At 48.2% G+C, this 17,645-nt stretch overlaps 1 protein-coding gene across 3 annotated transcripts in view; it reads right to left on the minus strand.

The window, feature by feature from the left end:
* Window positions 1-1,960: 1,960 nt before the first annotated feature.
* LOC144507725 (sphingosine 1-phosphate receptor 2-like) overlaps window positions 1,961-17,645 on the minus strand; it is a 261,605-nt gene continuing 245,920 nt past the window's right edge. For 2 of the 3 annotated variants that reach the window (XM_078234973.1, XM_078234972.1), the window contains exon 3: window positions 1,961-5,479. In XM_078234973.1, the coding sequence (XP_078091099.1) occupies window positions 4,276-5,343 (1,068 nt within the window). In that variant the 5' untranslated portion in view covers window positions 5,344-5,479 and the 3' untranslated portion in view covers window positions 1,961-4,275. The remainder of the gene's footprint in view (window positions 5,480-17,645) is intronic. The other variant, XM_078234974.1, reaches the window with a different exon arrangement.

Genomic DNA, 17,645 nt, shown 5'->3' on the forward strand with positions numbered 1-17,645 from the left:
TGGCAAGGACAGCATTTATTGCCAGTCCATAAACTGTGCTTGAAGATGGCAGGGAGCCGTCGCCTTGAACGAGCTGCTTTGTCCTTTGATGTTGAGCTTCTTGAGTGTTCTTGCGGTTGCACTCATCCAGGCATGTGGCTGTGCCTTGTAGATGAACAGGCTTTGGAGAGGTAGGCAGTGAGTTACTTTCCACAGAATTCCCAGCCTCTGACCTGCTGATGTGACCACAGTGATGACAATGCCATTGATGTCACGGGGAGATGGTTAGATTCGCTTTTTGAGACAGCTGTTGCCTGGCACTTTGCTGCATATAGACAAGGGGCAGGATTTACCAAGCAACTCACCGCATGTTTCACCACTGACAGATCCCAGATCCCAGCGGTGTGAACAGCAAGAAGGTTCCGGCCAAGGACTGCGTCAGTACCTGAAGAGTTGTGGCTGGAACTGAACACTGTGCAATCATCAGTGAACATCCCCACTGTGACATGACGGAGGGAAGGTTGTTAATGAAGCAACTGGAGATGCTTGGGCCCAGGACACTGAGGAAGTCCTCCAGCAATGTCCTGCATTGAGATGATTGGCCGAACTATAAAAATACAGAAGTTTGAAGGAAGAAACTTTCTGCTTACAAAATACTGAAGAAATGAAACGTGGCACCTGGACGTGACACAAAGCAGCTAAGCCATGCAAGCACGGAAAGGCCCTGACTTTGAAATAGGAAATGGGTGAGTGAAAGGGGTAGCAACGCTGACTCACTGCTACACTCGATCAGTCAGACACCTGTGTGCTGTTAGAAATCCCCCAGGCAAAGGCTGGTTTGAATCTTCAGTTACTTGCTGAATTCAGAAAGTCTGGGCAGGTTCAGGGCAGATTGCGATCACCTCATCATTTGATATTTCTTTCCTCTGGTTAGCGTGAGTGACCAGGGATCGTGTTGTACCGTGTTACAAACCCTCCTTCTGTGGCTAAAATGTCCCAGAGTGGAACTTAAACTTGCAGCTTATGGCTAAGAGAAATTGAACCAATGTGGTGCTGAAGGAGTGCTGCATTGTTCAGAGGCAAAGACATCTAACCGAGGTTCCCTCACATTCATGTAAAAGCTTCTATGGCATGATTTTGGAGAGCGGGGAGATCATCCTGTGTCCCAGCCAATATTTATCCCTCCAACATCACAAAGAGAGATTATTTGGTTATTATGGAATCTTGCTTTGCACAGATTGGCTGCTCTGTATTCTAGTGATTACAGTTCAAAAATAATTGAGTGTGAAGCACTTTGCGGAGTGATTCCTAAACTCTGGGAAAGATGCCAACACCTATCAGATAATCAAACTCACGTCTGCCTTTCTCCCTGAAAGAGCGGAAAGGAAAAGTGAACTGATTTTTAATTTAGAATCAGTTTCTGGGCTCCTGTACTGAGGCAGCGAGATATCAGAAGTAGCATCAGAGAGAGGCTTTGATTAAATTATCCAAGCTGATGGTATCAGTGAGTCATTGCTTCCCGAGAACAGCTGGTGGTGCCCCGATATTACCCACCCTACGCACTGTCCATTTCTATCCCCTAATTGCATGACATTTGCACAGATGTTATCAGGTGCTAACTGATGTTCGATTTCAGTTGCTATTTTGAGCTGCACGCAGTGAGATTTGAGCCTTGTTTGAACTCCAATTGGAAAATGTACACTCTCAGCCCAGGAACAGCCTCTTGATGTGAAGCAAAGCAGTTGGAGCGAGAGAGACACACAGAGAGAAGAGGGAATGAGGCTGAATCCATAAGTACTGTCAGTGTCAAACGAGGCCCATCTCCATCTCACTCCCTCTGCAGTGTGCTCAGGTCACACTGATTCCAGATCCTTATTTGGATCCTCTCCTCACCAGCTTTCTTCAGGTTAAAGAAATTCACCATCTTTCCATTTCAGCAGCTGAAACTGAACCAAACACCAAGGCAGGATGTTTTTTTTTTAGAAAAAAGTTTATTAACTGTGGTTAATCTCAGTGAAGAGTCACTGATTAGTTTTCGTACCGTTTACCGTTCTATACTTGAATTCTGTACAGAGACATACACACATTAAACAACTGACAATTAATTGCTGGCTCCAGCTGTAGTGTTGCCACTTAAAACATTCAAACTATACAACCAAGTTAAAATTAACTTCATTTCAAAGGGGCAGCCCGTACTGTAGACAGCCCGTACTGTAGACAGCCCGTACTGTAGACAGCCCGTACTGTAGACAGCCTTCTCGATAGTGGACCATTCTCTTTAAACAACATTACAGTCAGCAATGTGCAGAGTGCTGCTCATTGGCCATTAGTAACATCACCTAAACACTGATTGCTTACTGCCTCCATCACTTGGGGAAATATGGACAACATAGCTCCATTAAACTTTTACATTGGAGTTATTTTTATGGGAAAGGCAATCCCAGCAGACTTTTGGACATTTTCACCTCAACCATCATTGTCTAATCAGAAGCTGATAACTGGATATTCCTTTATTCTTTCATGTGTTTGGGTGTCACTGGCTGGACCAGCATTCGTTTCCCATCCCTAATTGCCCTTGAACTGAGTAGTTTGCTGAGAGGATAGTCAAGAGTCGACCACATTGCTGTGGGTTTGGAGTCACATGTAGGCCAGACCGGGTAAGGACGGCAGATTTCCTTCCCTAAAAGGGCATTAGTGAACCAGATGGGATTTACAATAATTGATGATATGGTCACCAGATTAACTGAATTTAAATTTTGCCAGCTGTCACGGTGGGGTTGGAACCTATGTCTCCAGAACATTATGTGGAGATGCCGGCGTTGGACTGGGGACTGGACTGGACCAGTCCAACGCCGGCATCTCCACATCATGACTACCATCGACACCGCAAACTGCCGGCTCCAAGTGGAGAGGATCTCCAAGAAGATCGCGCATATCGGTCCAGAACATTAACCAGGGCCTCTGGATTACTCGTCCAATGACATTACCACTATGCCACTGTCTCCACTGTTCATAGAATTGGAGTCCGGGGTCAGATCCCAGCTGTCAATGCTATCAGGTTAAGGATTACTGCATCAGTTTTAGACTCAGTTGTAACGTTTCTCTGCTCAATACTTTGGAAATGTCTACGGAACAGAAAGTCCAAACAACAGAGATTGCATGGAAACATCATAAAACATGCTGATATTAAACAGCTGCTCAGATGGAGACACAGTGACTGTATAAATGACAGAAATCAAAGCTCCTGCCCAAACTACAGAATTGTAAAAACAAACCTGATTTCAACTTTAACATTTAAAATACAATTAGAATATTCTATGTTGAAGCTGGTATTGGCCAGCAGCAATGAATCTTTTATCTACTCATGTCACTTAACTAATAGTTTACTCAATATACATACTGTCAGTAATGTTATTGCCAAGGCAATTGAGAGATAGTCCAATAGGGTTTAGCCAACAGTACTATTACCAAATCTTCCCCCTAGGAGTCCACACTCTCCATCATGTGTTAGTGTGAGGGCAACAATTTCACAGTTGCCCACCGTAAAGAGCTCGGTACTGTCTAACCATTGGGCAGCGGCCAATGCCAGGCAGAGGGCATTGCCCCCCCAGGGAAGGGCAGTGCCCATCGGGGTAGGCGGGTGCCATTGGGGAAGGGGTGGTTCCAGTTGGAGAGGGGGCGGTGCCATTGGTAACAGGGTGGCCCCATTGGGGAGGGGGCAATGGTTAGTGCCAGCCCCACTGAATTTCTCTCAGGGTCGGTCTAGCACTGACGTGGGATGAGAGAAGGAACAGTTTGTGTTATCCCAAAGAATGTTTTATCATCTCCCTCCAGCCTCTATATTAAATCACCCTCAGCATGGAAATATGGCCAACGGGTGGATACAGACACAGTTCCCTATTGGCTATCTGCTGTTCAATGTTGTCAGTCAGTGGGGTCGCTGGGATTTCTGGGCTGCTTTGGGCGACAGACTTTGCAAACTCGGTGCTACAGCTGAGCAGTCAGTTATTGCGGCAATGTGCATTCCTTTCTGATTGGCTGGTACCATATTGTTTCCGCAGCGGCAAAAATAAATCCCACCGGTCGGCTGACTGGTTGCCAAGCGTCACACTGGAGAAGGGAATGTATCGAGTGTTATATCCAACTTGCCCACCATTTGCTCGAGCCAGCGGATCCTGTGGGCTTGGCGACCGATCAAGGATGTGTTTTGTCTCTGGTGGGCGAACGTGGAGTGCACATGTCGATGTCTGTGTCGGATCACTTCTCGCCCTCAGCCCCTCGTGCAGCACAGGACCCTCATACGAAGGTTGTGCATTCCGGCATGGTTGGCGAATCTGCTCCCACGTGTTTATGGTAAGAACGGTCCAAGGTACTGGGATGACGAAGACTAGGGAAGCAGCTCTCCATCCTTTTTTCCATTGTGCAGCAGAGGACACGCAGAAAGGCTCTGCGCATGTCCCTGCTCCTCAGCGTGTAAATGATGGGGTTCATGGCAGAGTTGAGGGTAGACAGGGCCAGGAAATATTCTGCTTTGTGCAGGATCTTCAATTCACTTTCCGTGTAGGCAAAGTCCAGCAATAACATGATGAAGGTGGGGGCCCAGCAAATAATAAACACTCCCAGCACAATGGTCACTGTCTTCAGCAAGGCCAGGGTCTGTGGAGCTGCGGTCTCACAGTGACTGGATCGGACAATCAGGTAAATTCGCACATAAAGGATACCAATCAACAGAAGGATGACACTGAAGATGGTGATACAGAACAGAATGTAATTCTTGGAGAAGAGAGGGAGCACGGTGGAACATCCCTTCATGTGGCACAAGCAGTTCCAGCCCATTATAGGCAGCCCACCCAGCAGCACGGAGGCAATCCAACAGCTTCCAATCAGCAAACACATCCGACTGTTCTTGTCACCGCTGTAGAGTTTGACTTTCACAATGGCAGCATGTCTCTCGATCGCGATGGCCAGCAGACTGAGGACCGACGCGGTCAATGCGACAAACATAGTGCCCTCCCGGAAAAACCACTGCAGGGGGGTCAGCTTCATGGTCCAGCTGCCCGAGAACACAATGTTGAAAATATAAGCGACACCAGCAAACAGGTCAGAGAGAGCCAGGTTCCCAATGAAATAAAACATGGCTGAGTGGAACTTCTTATATCTACAGATGGCCACCAGGACAAGTAGGTTTTCAAGCACGATGAAGGAACACAAAATGATAAAGACAACAGAGCTGCTTCTCAGTTTCTGGTTGTTATACTTGGGATCCTCGAGCTTCCCAGTTAGGTTATAATGAAATTTTATTAAATCCTTGTTGTAATAATCGTTAAAATAGCTCTTGGACACAGTGCATGGCATGTCCCCCATTTCTACAAAATTCTCAGACCACGCTTAGGCAGTTGATTCCGTCGATGGCATAATGATTTCTGTCTTTATAACACCACTTTCAGCCAAAGAATGGAGGTTCACAGGTTTGGCAAGTTTGAAGAACTCTCCTCATTGCCTGTAAGAATCAACAAAGATAAGTTAGGGACTTTTGGGAGAAACATAACATGACAAAAGCACATCACATATCCACACTGGGGAGGTCAGAGAGAGAGAGAGAATGATGTCAATGCTCTGGATGGGCATTTGGAATCGAACCAGCCTCCACTGGAGTTGGAAAATTGAGGCATAGAGTCACTGGGGGAGAGACTGAGTGGAACAGGTCAGTCCAGGGAAAAACATGTCCTGAACATTTCAGAGTAAAACAAACAACGAGAGGAAGTTATAACATGAGGGATACTTGTCAATCCCTTCATAGCCAATAGGGAGGGAGACTGCACCCCAGGCCTCTGTTCATCCAACTCCCAAACTGACCCAGCAAGCAGAATTCCCAGAGTAATAATGTTACACCCAAACAGCTGGGCACATTCACTGGGGCCCGGGCAGGGCTGGAGCTGCACTGGAGCCTGGGCGGGATTAGAGCTGCACTGGGGCCTGGGTGGGGCTGGAGCTGCACTGGGGCCTGAGCAGGGCTGGAGCTGTACTGGGGGCTGGAGCCGCACTAGGGCCTGAGCAGGGCTGGCGCTGCACTGGGGCCTGGAGCTGCACTGGAGCCTGGAGCGGGGCTGGCGCTGCACTGGGGCCTGGCGCTGCACTGTGGTCTGGGCGGGGCTGGCGCTGCACTGGGGCCTGGCGCTGCACTGGGGCCTGAGCGGGGCTGGCGCTGCACTGGGGCCTGAGCGGGGCTGGCGCTGCACTGGGGCCTGAGCGGGGCTGGCGCTGCACTGGGGCCTGAGCGGGGCTGGCGCTGCACTGGGGCCTGAGCGGGGCTGGCGCTGCACTGGGGCCTGAGCGGGGCTGGCGCTGCACTGGGGCCTGAGCGGGGCTGGCGCTGCACTGGGGCCTGAGCGGGGCTGGCGCTGCACTGGGGCCTGAGCGGGGCTGGCGCTGCACTGGGGCCTGAGCGGGGCTGGCGCTGCACTGGGGCCTGAGCGGGGCTGGCGCTGCACTGGGGCCTGGCGCTGCACTGGGGCCTGAGCGGGGCTGGCGCTGCACCGGGGCCTGAGAGGGGCTGGCGCTGCACTGGGGCCTGAGAGGGGCTGGCACTGACTCACCAGCGCTCAGGGAATTCAGTCTGAGAATCATCATCACCGAGCTGAATGAATAGATGACACTCTTAGCGCTGCTGCCTCACAGTACCAGGGACCCGGGTTCAATTCTGGCCTCAGGTCACTGTCTGTGTGGAGTCTGCACGTTCTCCTCGTATCTGTGTGGGTTTCCTCCGGGAGCTCCGGTTTCCACCCACAGTCTAAAGATGTGTGGGTCAGGTGGATTGGCCATGGTAAATTGCCCCTTCGTGTCAGGGGGACTAGCAGGGTAAATATGAGGGGTTACGAGAATAGGGCCTTGATAGGAGTGTGGTCGGTGCAGACTTGATGGGCTGAATGGCCTTCTTCTGCACTGGCGGGATTCTATGATTCTATCTACATCATCTCTATTGAGACAGCAGAGAGAGGTAACTCAAAACACATTTAAAACACCAAATGTGACCCCTTTGGTTTTATTCAGCCGCGCCTCTGTTCAGTAAATAACCCACTCATTCATGCGTCATTGCCAGAGAATAAATGCTAACACACTCTTCCTTTAAACTGAGACCAAAATCTGAGAAGTGGAAAGGGAAACAAGGATTTACTTTTAATCATTTTGCCAAACAAATGGAAGAGTGTGAGGAGATGACTGATTCGTACACTGCCTCTGTACAAGCACAAATAACAACATCAGCATTTTGTCAAAATGCAGCTGTTGTTAATGTTTTAAAAATAACAATTCAAATTTCATATCTTTCAATCAGTACATGAATGGGAATCTGATACACCCACACTCCTCCTACGGTTACCCCCTCACTTTTCCTTCACCTCCTCCACACAGCTGAGTGCAGGTTAGTTACTCAATCATTTCAGCTTTTACTTGTTTGTATAAAGTTCCTTTTATGGAAAATTGACTGATTCAGTCACTCAGAACCAAAGTACCCAGATCACATCTATAAAAAGAATTAGATAAATGTCCCCCTGCGAGGAGTTAGCCACATCACAGATGTGCAGCAAACGAGTCATGGCTCAAATCCAATCTGGGACAAAGACACAAGTCAGAATGTCCCAGCTTTCACCCTGGTGAAAGTGTTTCTCACAGGAGTGTTACAATTGTCCTCCAACTCCCTGCACTAGGAAAGAGGAAATGGTTCCAGTAACCGATACCTATCCAGAAACTGCTGAAAAGTGCACATTTATGTATATTGTGATGAGGTCAGGACAGTGATATCCTACTCACTGTGTCACTCATTCAATTGGACAGGCGACTGGAGAAGTCCAAAGTCCATGGAAGGGTATTCAGGAAGAGTCAGCACCTTGGTAGCTAAATTTTCTGATGACACAAAGATAGGTAGGAAAGGAAGTTCTGAAGAGGACATAAGGAGGCTACAAAGGGATTTAGACAAGTTAAATGAACGGGCATAAATTTGGAAGGTGGAGTATGATGTGTGAAAATATGAACTTGTCCAATTTGCAGGAAGAATAGAAAAACAACCTATTATTCAAATGGAGAGAGATTGCAGAACCTGGTGGTACAGAGGGATCTGGGTGTCCTGGTACATAAGTCAGGAAAGTTAGTTTGCAGATACAGTGAGTGATTCGGGAGGGAAATAGAACATTGTTGTTTACTGTAAGGGAAGTTTCACTGCAGCTGTACAGGGCCTTAGTGAGATCACATCCGGAGTATTGGGTGCAGTTTCAGTCTCCTTATTTAAAAAAAGATATAATGACATTAGAAGCAGCTCAGAGAAGGTTCATTCCTGGGATGAAGGGGTTATCATGAAGAAAGTTGGGACAGGTTGGACTTTTATCCTTTGGAATGAGAGGTGATCTTATTGAAAGAGACCCTGAAGGAGCTTGATAGGGTGGATGCTGGGAGGATGTTTCTCCTTTTGGAAGAGACTGGAACTAGAGGACACAGTTTAAAAATAAGTAGTCTCCCATTGAAGATAGAGATGAGGAGAAAATCTAACTCCACGAAAACTTATTCTTTACATTTAAATTTCCTCAATTATTTAAACCCTTATTGTCCAATGGTGTACCAAAGGGATCCGTGCTGGGTCCCCAATTATTCGTCATTTATATAAATGACATGATGACTATGTGGGGGGGTAGGATTAGTAAGTTTGCGGATGACACAAAGATTGGCCGGGTGGTTAACAGTGAGGCGGAGTGTCTTGGGCTACAAGAAGGTATAGGCGGAATGGTCAAATGGGCTGATCAGTGGCAGATGGAATTTAACCCTGAAAAGTGTGAGGTGATACACTTTGGAAGGAGTAATTTGACAAGAAAGTGCTCAATGAACGGCAGGACACTAGGAAGTTCCGTGGAACAAAGGGACCTTGACGCGTTTGTCCACAGATCTCTGAAGGCTCGTATGTATTGACTACAGCTCAGCCTTCAGCACTATTATTCCCATGAAACTCATCTCCAAACTCCGTGGCCTGGGCCTCGGCATCTCCCTCTGAGTCTGGATCCTGAACTTCCTAACACACAGGCCACAATCAGTAAGGATAGGCAACAACACCTCCTCCACGATCATCCTCAGTACTGGTGCCCCACAAGGCTGTGTTCTCAGCCCCCGACTATACTCCTTATACACCTATGACTGTGTGGCCAAATTCCCCTCCAATTCGATTTTCATGTTTGCTGATGACACCACCGTAGTGGGTCGGAACTCAAACAATGATGAGACAGAGTACAGGAATGAGATAGAGAATCTGGTGAACTGGTGCAGCAACAATAATCTCTCCCTCAATGTCAACAAAACGAAGGAGATTGTCATTGACTTCAGGAAGTGTAAAGGAGAACATGCCCCTGTCTCCATCAATAGGGACGAAGTAGAAAGGGTCGAGAGCTTCAAGGTTTTAGGTGTCCAGATCACCAACAACCTGTCCTGGTCTCCCCATGCCGACACTATAGTTAAGAAAGCCCACCAACGCCTCTACTTTCTCAGAAGACTAAGGAAATTTGGCATGTTAGCTATGACTCTCACCAACTTTTACAAATGCACCATAGAAAGCATTCTTTCTTGTATCACAGCTTGGTCTGGCTCCTGTTCTGCCCAAGACCGCAAGAAATTACAAAAGGTCGTGAATGTAGCCCAATCCATCACGCAAACCAGCCTCCCATCCATTGACTCTGTCTACACTTCCTACGGTCTCGGCAAAGCAGCCAGCATAATTAAGGACCCCACGCACCCCGGACATTCTCTCACCTTCTTCCATGGGGAAAAAGATGCAAACTTTTGAGATCACGTACCAACCGACTCAAGAACAGCTTCTTTCCTACTGCTGTCAGACTTTTGAATGGACTTACCTCGCATTAAGTTGATCTTTCTCTACACCCTAGCTATGACTGTAACACTACATTCTGCACCCTCTCCTTTCCTTCTCTATGAACGGTATGTTTTGTCTGTATAGCGCGCTGGAAATAATACTTTTCACTGTATGTTAATACATGTGACAATAATACGTCAAATTTTTTAAAAAATCAAGGCAGAAGGGCATGTTAGTAAGGTGGTGAAAAAGGCATATGGGACACTTGCCTTTATCAATCGAGGCATAGATTACAAAAGCAGGGAAGTCATGTTGGAGTTGTATAGAACTTTGGTGAGGCCACAGCTGGAGTACTGTGAGCAGTTCTGGTCGCCACACTATCAGAAGGATGTGGTTGCACTGGAGGGGGTGCAGAGGAGATTCACCAGGACGCTGCCTGGGATGGAACATTTAAGTTGTGAAGAGAGGTTGGATAGGCTTGGGTTGTTTTCATTGGAGCAGAGAAGACCTGATCGAGGTGTACAAGATTATGAGGGACATGGACAGAGTGGATAAGGAGCAGCTGTTCCCCTTAGTTGAAGGGTCAGTCACGAGGGGACAAAGGTTCAAGGTGAGAGGCAGGAGGTTTAGGGGAGGATGTGAGGAAAGACCTTTTTACCCAGAGGGCGCTGCGTGGGAGGGTGGAGGAGGCAGGTTGCCTCACATCCTTTAAAAAGTATCTGGCTGAGCACTTTGCACGTTACAACATTCAGGGCTATGGGCCAAGTGCTGGCAGATGGGATTAGGTGGGAGTTCAGATGTTTCTTGCGTGTCAGTGCAGACTTGATGGGCCGAAGGGCCTCTTCTGCGCTGTATGATTCTAAAAACAAACATTTGTATTCCTGATCCCACATTAAACTTTTAATAACCTATTTGAGCTGATCACCAAACTTTGTACTTACATCCCCTCCCACACTGAAATAATAGATTGCAGAAAGCAGTCGGGCAGTAATAATGCAATAATGACAGCACTTAGGTAATGTCAATGCAAAGCTATTGAAACTGCAGGCAAGATTTGATTCATAGACCTAGGCAGGCCTTTTTGATTTTTAATGGGCAGGCTCTTTAAATAATTTGACTGTTCTACAGACCTTTCACGAGCATTTCATTCTACTCTTGAACTCACACTGAGTTCGATTGGCGAGGTTAAGTCTTGGTTTCCCTTATGTGAGAGAGTCAAGTTCTGCCCCCAGCAGGGGCTGTTAGAAATGCAGATGGGGCTTCTCGATCCAGGTCCCAAAAACCATTTTTAAAGATCCCCAGATCCTCTAGGCTTTGGGAAAATCTAGGACTGTATCTATAATTCTCACTCTCTCCGTCATTGTAATAATTCTCACTTTCTCTGTTTTTTATATTCATTTATGGGATGTGGGTGTCGTTGGCTAGACCAGCATTTACTGCCCATCCCTAGTTGCCCTTGAGAAGGTGGTGGTGAGCTGCCTTCTCGAACTGTTGCAGTCCCTGACGTGTTGGCACATCCACAGGTTTGTTAAGGAGGAAGTTCCAAGCTTTTGACCCAGCGACAGTGAAGAATGGACGATATATTTCCAAATTATGATGGAGGGTGACTTGGAAGGGAACCTCCAGGTTGAGGTGTTCCCAGGTATCTGTTGCTCTTTACCTTCTAGATGGTAGTGGTCATGAGTTTGGAAAGTGCTGCCCAAGGAACCTTAGTGAGTTGCTGCAGTGAGTCTTGTAGATGGTACACACGGCTGCCGCTGTGCGTCAATGGTGGAGGGAGTGAATGTTTGTGGAAGGGGTAGCAATCAAGGGCTGCTTTGTCCTGGATGGTGTTGAGCTTCTTGAGTGTTGTTGGAGCTGCACCCACCCAGGAAAGTGGAGTTTTCCATCACACTCCTGACTTGTGCCTTGCAGCTGGTGGACAGGCTTTGGGGGGTCAGACGTGAGTTACTGCAGGATTCCTAGCCTTTGACCTGCTATGGTAGCTACAGTATTTATATGGCTAGTCCAGTTCAATTTCTGGTCAATGGTAACCCCCAGAATGTTGATAGTGGGGGGATTCAGCGATGGTAATGCCATTGAATGTCAAGGGGCGATGGTTAGATCCTCTCTTTAATGGTGATGGTCATTACGGGGTACTGGTGTGCCACAAATGTTATTTGCCATTTGTCAGCCCAAGCCTGGATATTGTCCAGGTCTTGCTGCATTTGTACATGGACTGCTTCAGTATCTGCGGAATCGCGAATGGTGCTTAACATTGTGCAGTCATCAGTAAACATCCCCATTTCTGACCTTATGATGGAGGGTAGGTCATTGATGAAGCAGCTGGGGCGGTACAGTGGCACAGTGATTAGCACTGCTGCCTCACAGTACCAGGGACCTGGGTTCAACTCCGGCCTCGGGTCACAGTCTGTGTGGAATTTGTACGTTCTCCTCGTGTCTGCATGGGTTTCCTCCCACAGTCCAAAGATGTGCGGGTTAGGTTGATTGGCCATGTTAAATTGCCCCTTAGTGTCGGGGGATTAGCAGGGTGAATATGTGGGGTTACAGGACTAGGGCCTGGGTGGGATTGTGGCCGGTGCAGACTCGATGGGCCGAATGGCCTCCTTCTGCATTGTAGGGATTCTATGATGAGCTGAAGATGGTTGGGTCTAGGACTCTATCCTGAGAAACTCCTGCAGAGGTGTCCTGGAGCTGAAATAATTGACCTTCAAACATCACAACCATCTTCCTTTGTGCCAGCGGAGGGTTTCCCCTTCGATTCCCACTGAGCCCCAGTTTTGCGAGGGCTTCTTGATGCCACTTTGTCAAATGCTGCCTTGACGTCAAGGGCGGTAACTCTCGCTTCAGCTGTTTTGTCTGTGTTTGAACCAAGGCTGTAATTGAGGTCAGGAGCTGAGTGCCCCTGGCAGAACCCAAACTGAGCGTCAGTGAGCAGGTTATTGCTGAGTATGCGCTGTTAATGACCTCTCTCAGTTTTTAAAATATTTCCAGCATTTTCTGTTTTTATTTCTCTAAGATGCTGTATCCTCTATTCGCTGTATCATCATTTCAGCTGGTTTGAAGTAACTAATTTGGTCAGAGTGGTGGCAGGGGGTTGGCATACATTCTCATACACATTGTATAACATGCTCTTGTGCCAGGGAGTCAGCTTGTATGTCATGCTGACTGTTAGTATCAAACCAGGATGACTTCCTGTGAGAGGGAGAGAGCTCTCGTTACCTTCTGGTGCAGGGCGCCTGGGTGAGGGATCTTACCCTTCTCCCCTGGACAGAAAGGGGAAAGTATGGCAGTATAGGAAAAGGGACCTCAGCAAGGTCAGGCAATGTTTATACTCAGCTGGAGGACAGGCAGATGATGTCATTGGAGTTTTTAGAACATTTTCACTCTGACATTAGTGCTTAGTTAAAACCCACACTGGGATTTTCCACTCTGCTGCTCACTCACCCTATGTGACGGCAAGTCCCAGTGTCTGTACTGAGCGTGCTGTTTTGTTCGTTTTTGGCAAATTCAGCTGCTGAACCTTCTTATCCCAGCACACAGTCTAAGCTGGCAGATACTGATTCACTATCGCTTAGCCTGGGAGTGACTCTGTGCATTGCCCCAGTAATAGTCGCAGACTCTGGGCAGCAGCAAAGACTAATGTAGCAGCAGCTACATCTCATATCTGTGGAAAGCTTCATCAGTAAGATCCTGACTTTAAGGTTAGCCAGGGAAAACTCTGATAAGTACCCTTTACACTAATAAATAAATTAAAAACATTGGAAAGCTGCAGCAACTGACTCTGTTTTTCTCTGTTACTCTGTAATTCAGAATTTCCCCAATCTTTGATGACTATTTCTTCATCACATTCTGCGGCATTACAGAAATCCTACTGCAACAGACCTGCCTACATTCACTCTATGGTCTTTGTTGTGATCCAATGGGCTACCATATTTCCCACATTCCAACACTGACTAGCAGACTTTACAATGATTTCATAGGCTGTCGAGTACATTAGGATGTCTGGAGGTCATGAATGGCGCTATCTAAATGCAAGTCTTTCCTTCTTTAAAGGTGCTAGCTGTGGTGTTGTTAGCTGTTGTCGGGGGGGGAGGGGGGGGAGGGGAGGGGAGGGGGGAGGGGAGGGGAGGGGGGAAGGGGAGGGGGAGGGGAGGGGGGAGGGGAGGGGGGAGGGGAGGGGGGGAGGGGAGGGGGGGAGGGGAGGGGGGGAGGGGAGGGGGAGAGGGGAGGGGAGGGGGGGAGGGGAGGGGGGAGGGGAGGGGAGGGGGGAGGGGAGGGGGGAGGGGAGGGGGGGAGGGGGGAGGGGGGGGGGGGGGGAAGGGGGGGGGAGGGGAGGGGAGGGAGGGGGGGTAGGGAGGGGAGGGGAGGGAGGGGAGGGAGGGGAGGGAGGGGAGGGAGGGGAGGAGGGGAAGGAGGGGAAGGAGGGGAAGGAGGGGGGGAGGGGGGGAGGGGGGGAGGGGGGGAGGGGGAAGGGGGTGGCACAATGGTTAGCATTGCTGCCTCACAGCGCCAGGGTCCCGGGTTCGATTCCCGGCTCGGGTCACTGTCTGTGTGGAGTTTGCACATTCGCCCCGTGTCTGCGTGGGTTTCCTCCGGGTGCTCCGGTTTCCTCCCACACTCCAAAGATGTGCGGGTTAGGTTGATTGGCCATGTCAAATTAACCCAAGTGTCAGGGGGATTAGCAGGGTAAATATGAGGGGTTACGGGGATAAGGCCCTAGGTGAGATTGTGGTCGGTACAGACCCGATGGGCTGAATGGCCTCTTTCTGCACTGTAGGGATTCTATGACTCTATCAAGTGGACTGGATTTAGTCAAATCAAAGCAAAATGCTGCAGATGCTAGCATTCTGAAATAAAATCTCAGCTTCTACGAAGAGAGTGAGTTATGGTTTCACGTCCAATATGGAGTTCAGAACGGATTTTATCAAGCTGGAGTGTATTGGATGAATGTGGGCTGACAAATCTCTTGTCATTCCTTTAGGAATGAATGATTTGGCCTGCTTTTTGTGGACAAATTTCCTTGACAATTTTCCACATTCAGTTTGGGCTGCCAGTGTTGTAGCTGAACTGGAATAGCTTGGCTCAGAACACGGCTAGTTCTGGAGCACAAGTCTCCAATATTATCGCTGGAATATTGTCAGGGGCCCATAGCTTTTGCAGGATCCAGCGCCTTCATCTGTTCTTAATGTCACAATGTGGAGATACCGGCGTTGGACTGGGGTAAACACAGTAAGAGTTTTAACAACACCAAAGCAAATAAAGTCCAACAGGTTTATTTGCTACCAAATAAACCTGTTGGACTTTAACCTGGAGTTGCTAAAACTCTCACTTAAAATCACGTGCAGTGAATCGAATTGGCTGAAGATTGACATCTGCGATGCTGGGGAATTCTGGAGGAGGCAGGGACGGATCATCCACTCGGCACGTCTGGTTGACTATGGCTGCCAATGTTTTAGCCTTATCTTTAGCACTGATGTGCTGTCTGTTCCACAACCATTGCCCCCCCACCGCATTCAGATATTTGTGGAGCCTCCTCCAACTGTTACTTAGAATCATAGAATCCCGACAGTGCAGAAGGAGGCCATTCGGCCCATCGAGTCTGCACCGACCACAATCCCACCCAGGCCCTAACCCCATAACCCCAGGCAGTTACCCCGCTAATCCCCCTGACACTAAGGGGAAATTTAGCATGGCCAATCTACCTAAACCAGCACATCTGGCGAGAGGAAACCGGAGCACCCGGAGGAAACCCACGCAGACACGGGGAGAACGTGCAGACTCCGCACAGACAGTGACCCAAGCCGGAAATCGAACCCAGGTCCCCTGGCGCTGTGAGGCAGCGGCGCTAACCACTGTGCCACCTATCTTGTCTGATTGTCCATCACCATTCACAACTGGATGTGTACAGGGAGCTCAGTCAACTCATTTAGATCAATTTCAGCAAAGCTTTTGAGAGAATGCACCCAGGAGATCAGTCCACAAGGTTGGAAGTCATGATTTGGTGGAATGCACTGGCTGAAACTGGCTGAACAAAAAGAAGCAGAGAGTTTTTGTAAGCGAAAGGAGCTGAATATTATTCCACATGATTCGCAGTGAGATCTGGGCCACTGGACCTAGGCCCCTGAGTTATGAGAAGGAGCTTTAGAAACAGAATATTTTACACAGGAAAGCACAGCCATGACCGTACAAGATTAGTGAAGATGCTGAAGGTTTGTGACTGTAAATACCTTTAACATGGTCACAATTTCTACAACAATCTTCGAAGTGAGCATAAAGGCTTAACTACTTGCAGAGGGGAGAAAATATAAATTGAACAGCAATGCAGACTTGTGATTCTGTAAGTCAGAAACTGCCAGTTGGATAAATGTAAATAGGGTACAAGAGGTGCCATGGAATATACTCTTTCCAAACACTGGGACCAACAAGCAGACCTAACGGATTTCTTCCTGTCCTGTCCATTGCTGAGAGAGTTTGTGGAATTGAAGGCTGACTAACTCAGCGAGCTAAGAAAGCTAGTTCAGAGGCAAAGACACAGTTTTTTCTGCTCTAATTTATCCTCATTACCCTTGGCCCTCGCTCGGCACAATTCGCTTATTCCCTCTGATGTGAAGCCCAGCAACAAATTTACTCGAGGTTAATAATGAGCATTCCATATTTCCTGTCAGACAATAGCAACCAGAACTTTTTGATTTAAAGACACGCAGCTTGGCTGCACAGAGCACAGGCAGATCCGTAAATGGAGTGTGCCTCATGCTTAAAATGGACTCAATTCAAGGCAGTAGAAAAATCATCTTCAATTCAAAACATATGGTGAGAAATTACTCCAATCTAATTTTCATCAAACACTCTCAGGACAAGTACAGCACAGGGTTAGATACAGAGTAAAGCTCCCTCTACACTGTCCCTCATCAAACACTCCCAGGAAAGTACAGCACGGGGTTAGATACAGAGTAAAGCTCCCTCTATACTGTCCTCATCAAACACTCCCAGGACAAGTACAGCACGGGGTTAGATACAGAGTAAAGCTCCCTCTATACTGTCCTCATCAAACATTCCCAGGACAGGTACAGCACGAGGATAGATACAGAGTAAAGCTCCCTCTACACTGTCCCCCATCAAACACTCCCAGGACAGGTACAGCACGGGGTTAGATACAGAGTAAAGCTCCCTCTACACTGTCCTCATCAAACACTCCCAGGACAGGTACAGCACGGGATTAGATACAGAGTAAAGCTCCCTCTACACTGTCCTCATCAAACACTCCCAGGACAGGTACAGCACGGGATTAGATACAGAGTAAAGCTCCCTCTACACTGTCCTCATCAAACACTCCCAGGACAGGTACAGCACGGGATTAGATACAGAGTAAAGCTCCCTCTACACTGTCCTCATCAAACATTCCCAGGACAGGTACAGCATAGGGTTAGATACAGAGTAAAGCTCCCTCTACACTGTCCCCATCAAACATTCCCAGGACAGGTACAGCATAGGGTTAGATACAGAGTAAAGCTCCCTCTACACTGTCCCCATCAAACACTCCCAGGACAGGTACAGCACGGGGTTAGATACAGAGTAAAGCTCCCTCTACACTGTCCCCATCAAACATTCCCAGGACAGGTACAGCACGGGATTAGATACAGAGTAAAGCTCCCTCTACACTGTCCCCATCAAACATTCCCAGGACAGGTACAGCACGGGGTTAGATACAGAGTAAAGCTCCCTCTACACTGTCCCCATCAAACATTCCCAGGACAGGTACAGCACGGGATTAGATACAGAGTAAAGCTCCCTCTACACTGTCCCCATCAAACATTCC

This window comes from Mustelus asterias, chromosome 19 (genome assembly GCF_964213995.1).
Source record: "Mustelus asterias chromosome 19, sMusAst1.hap1.1, whole genome shotgun sequence".
NCBI lineage: Eukaryota > Metazoa > Chordata > Chondrichthyes > Carcharhiniformes > Triakidae > Mustelus > Mustelus asterias.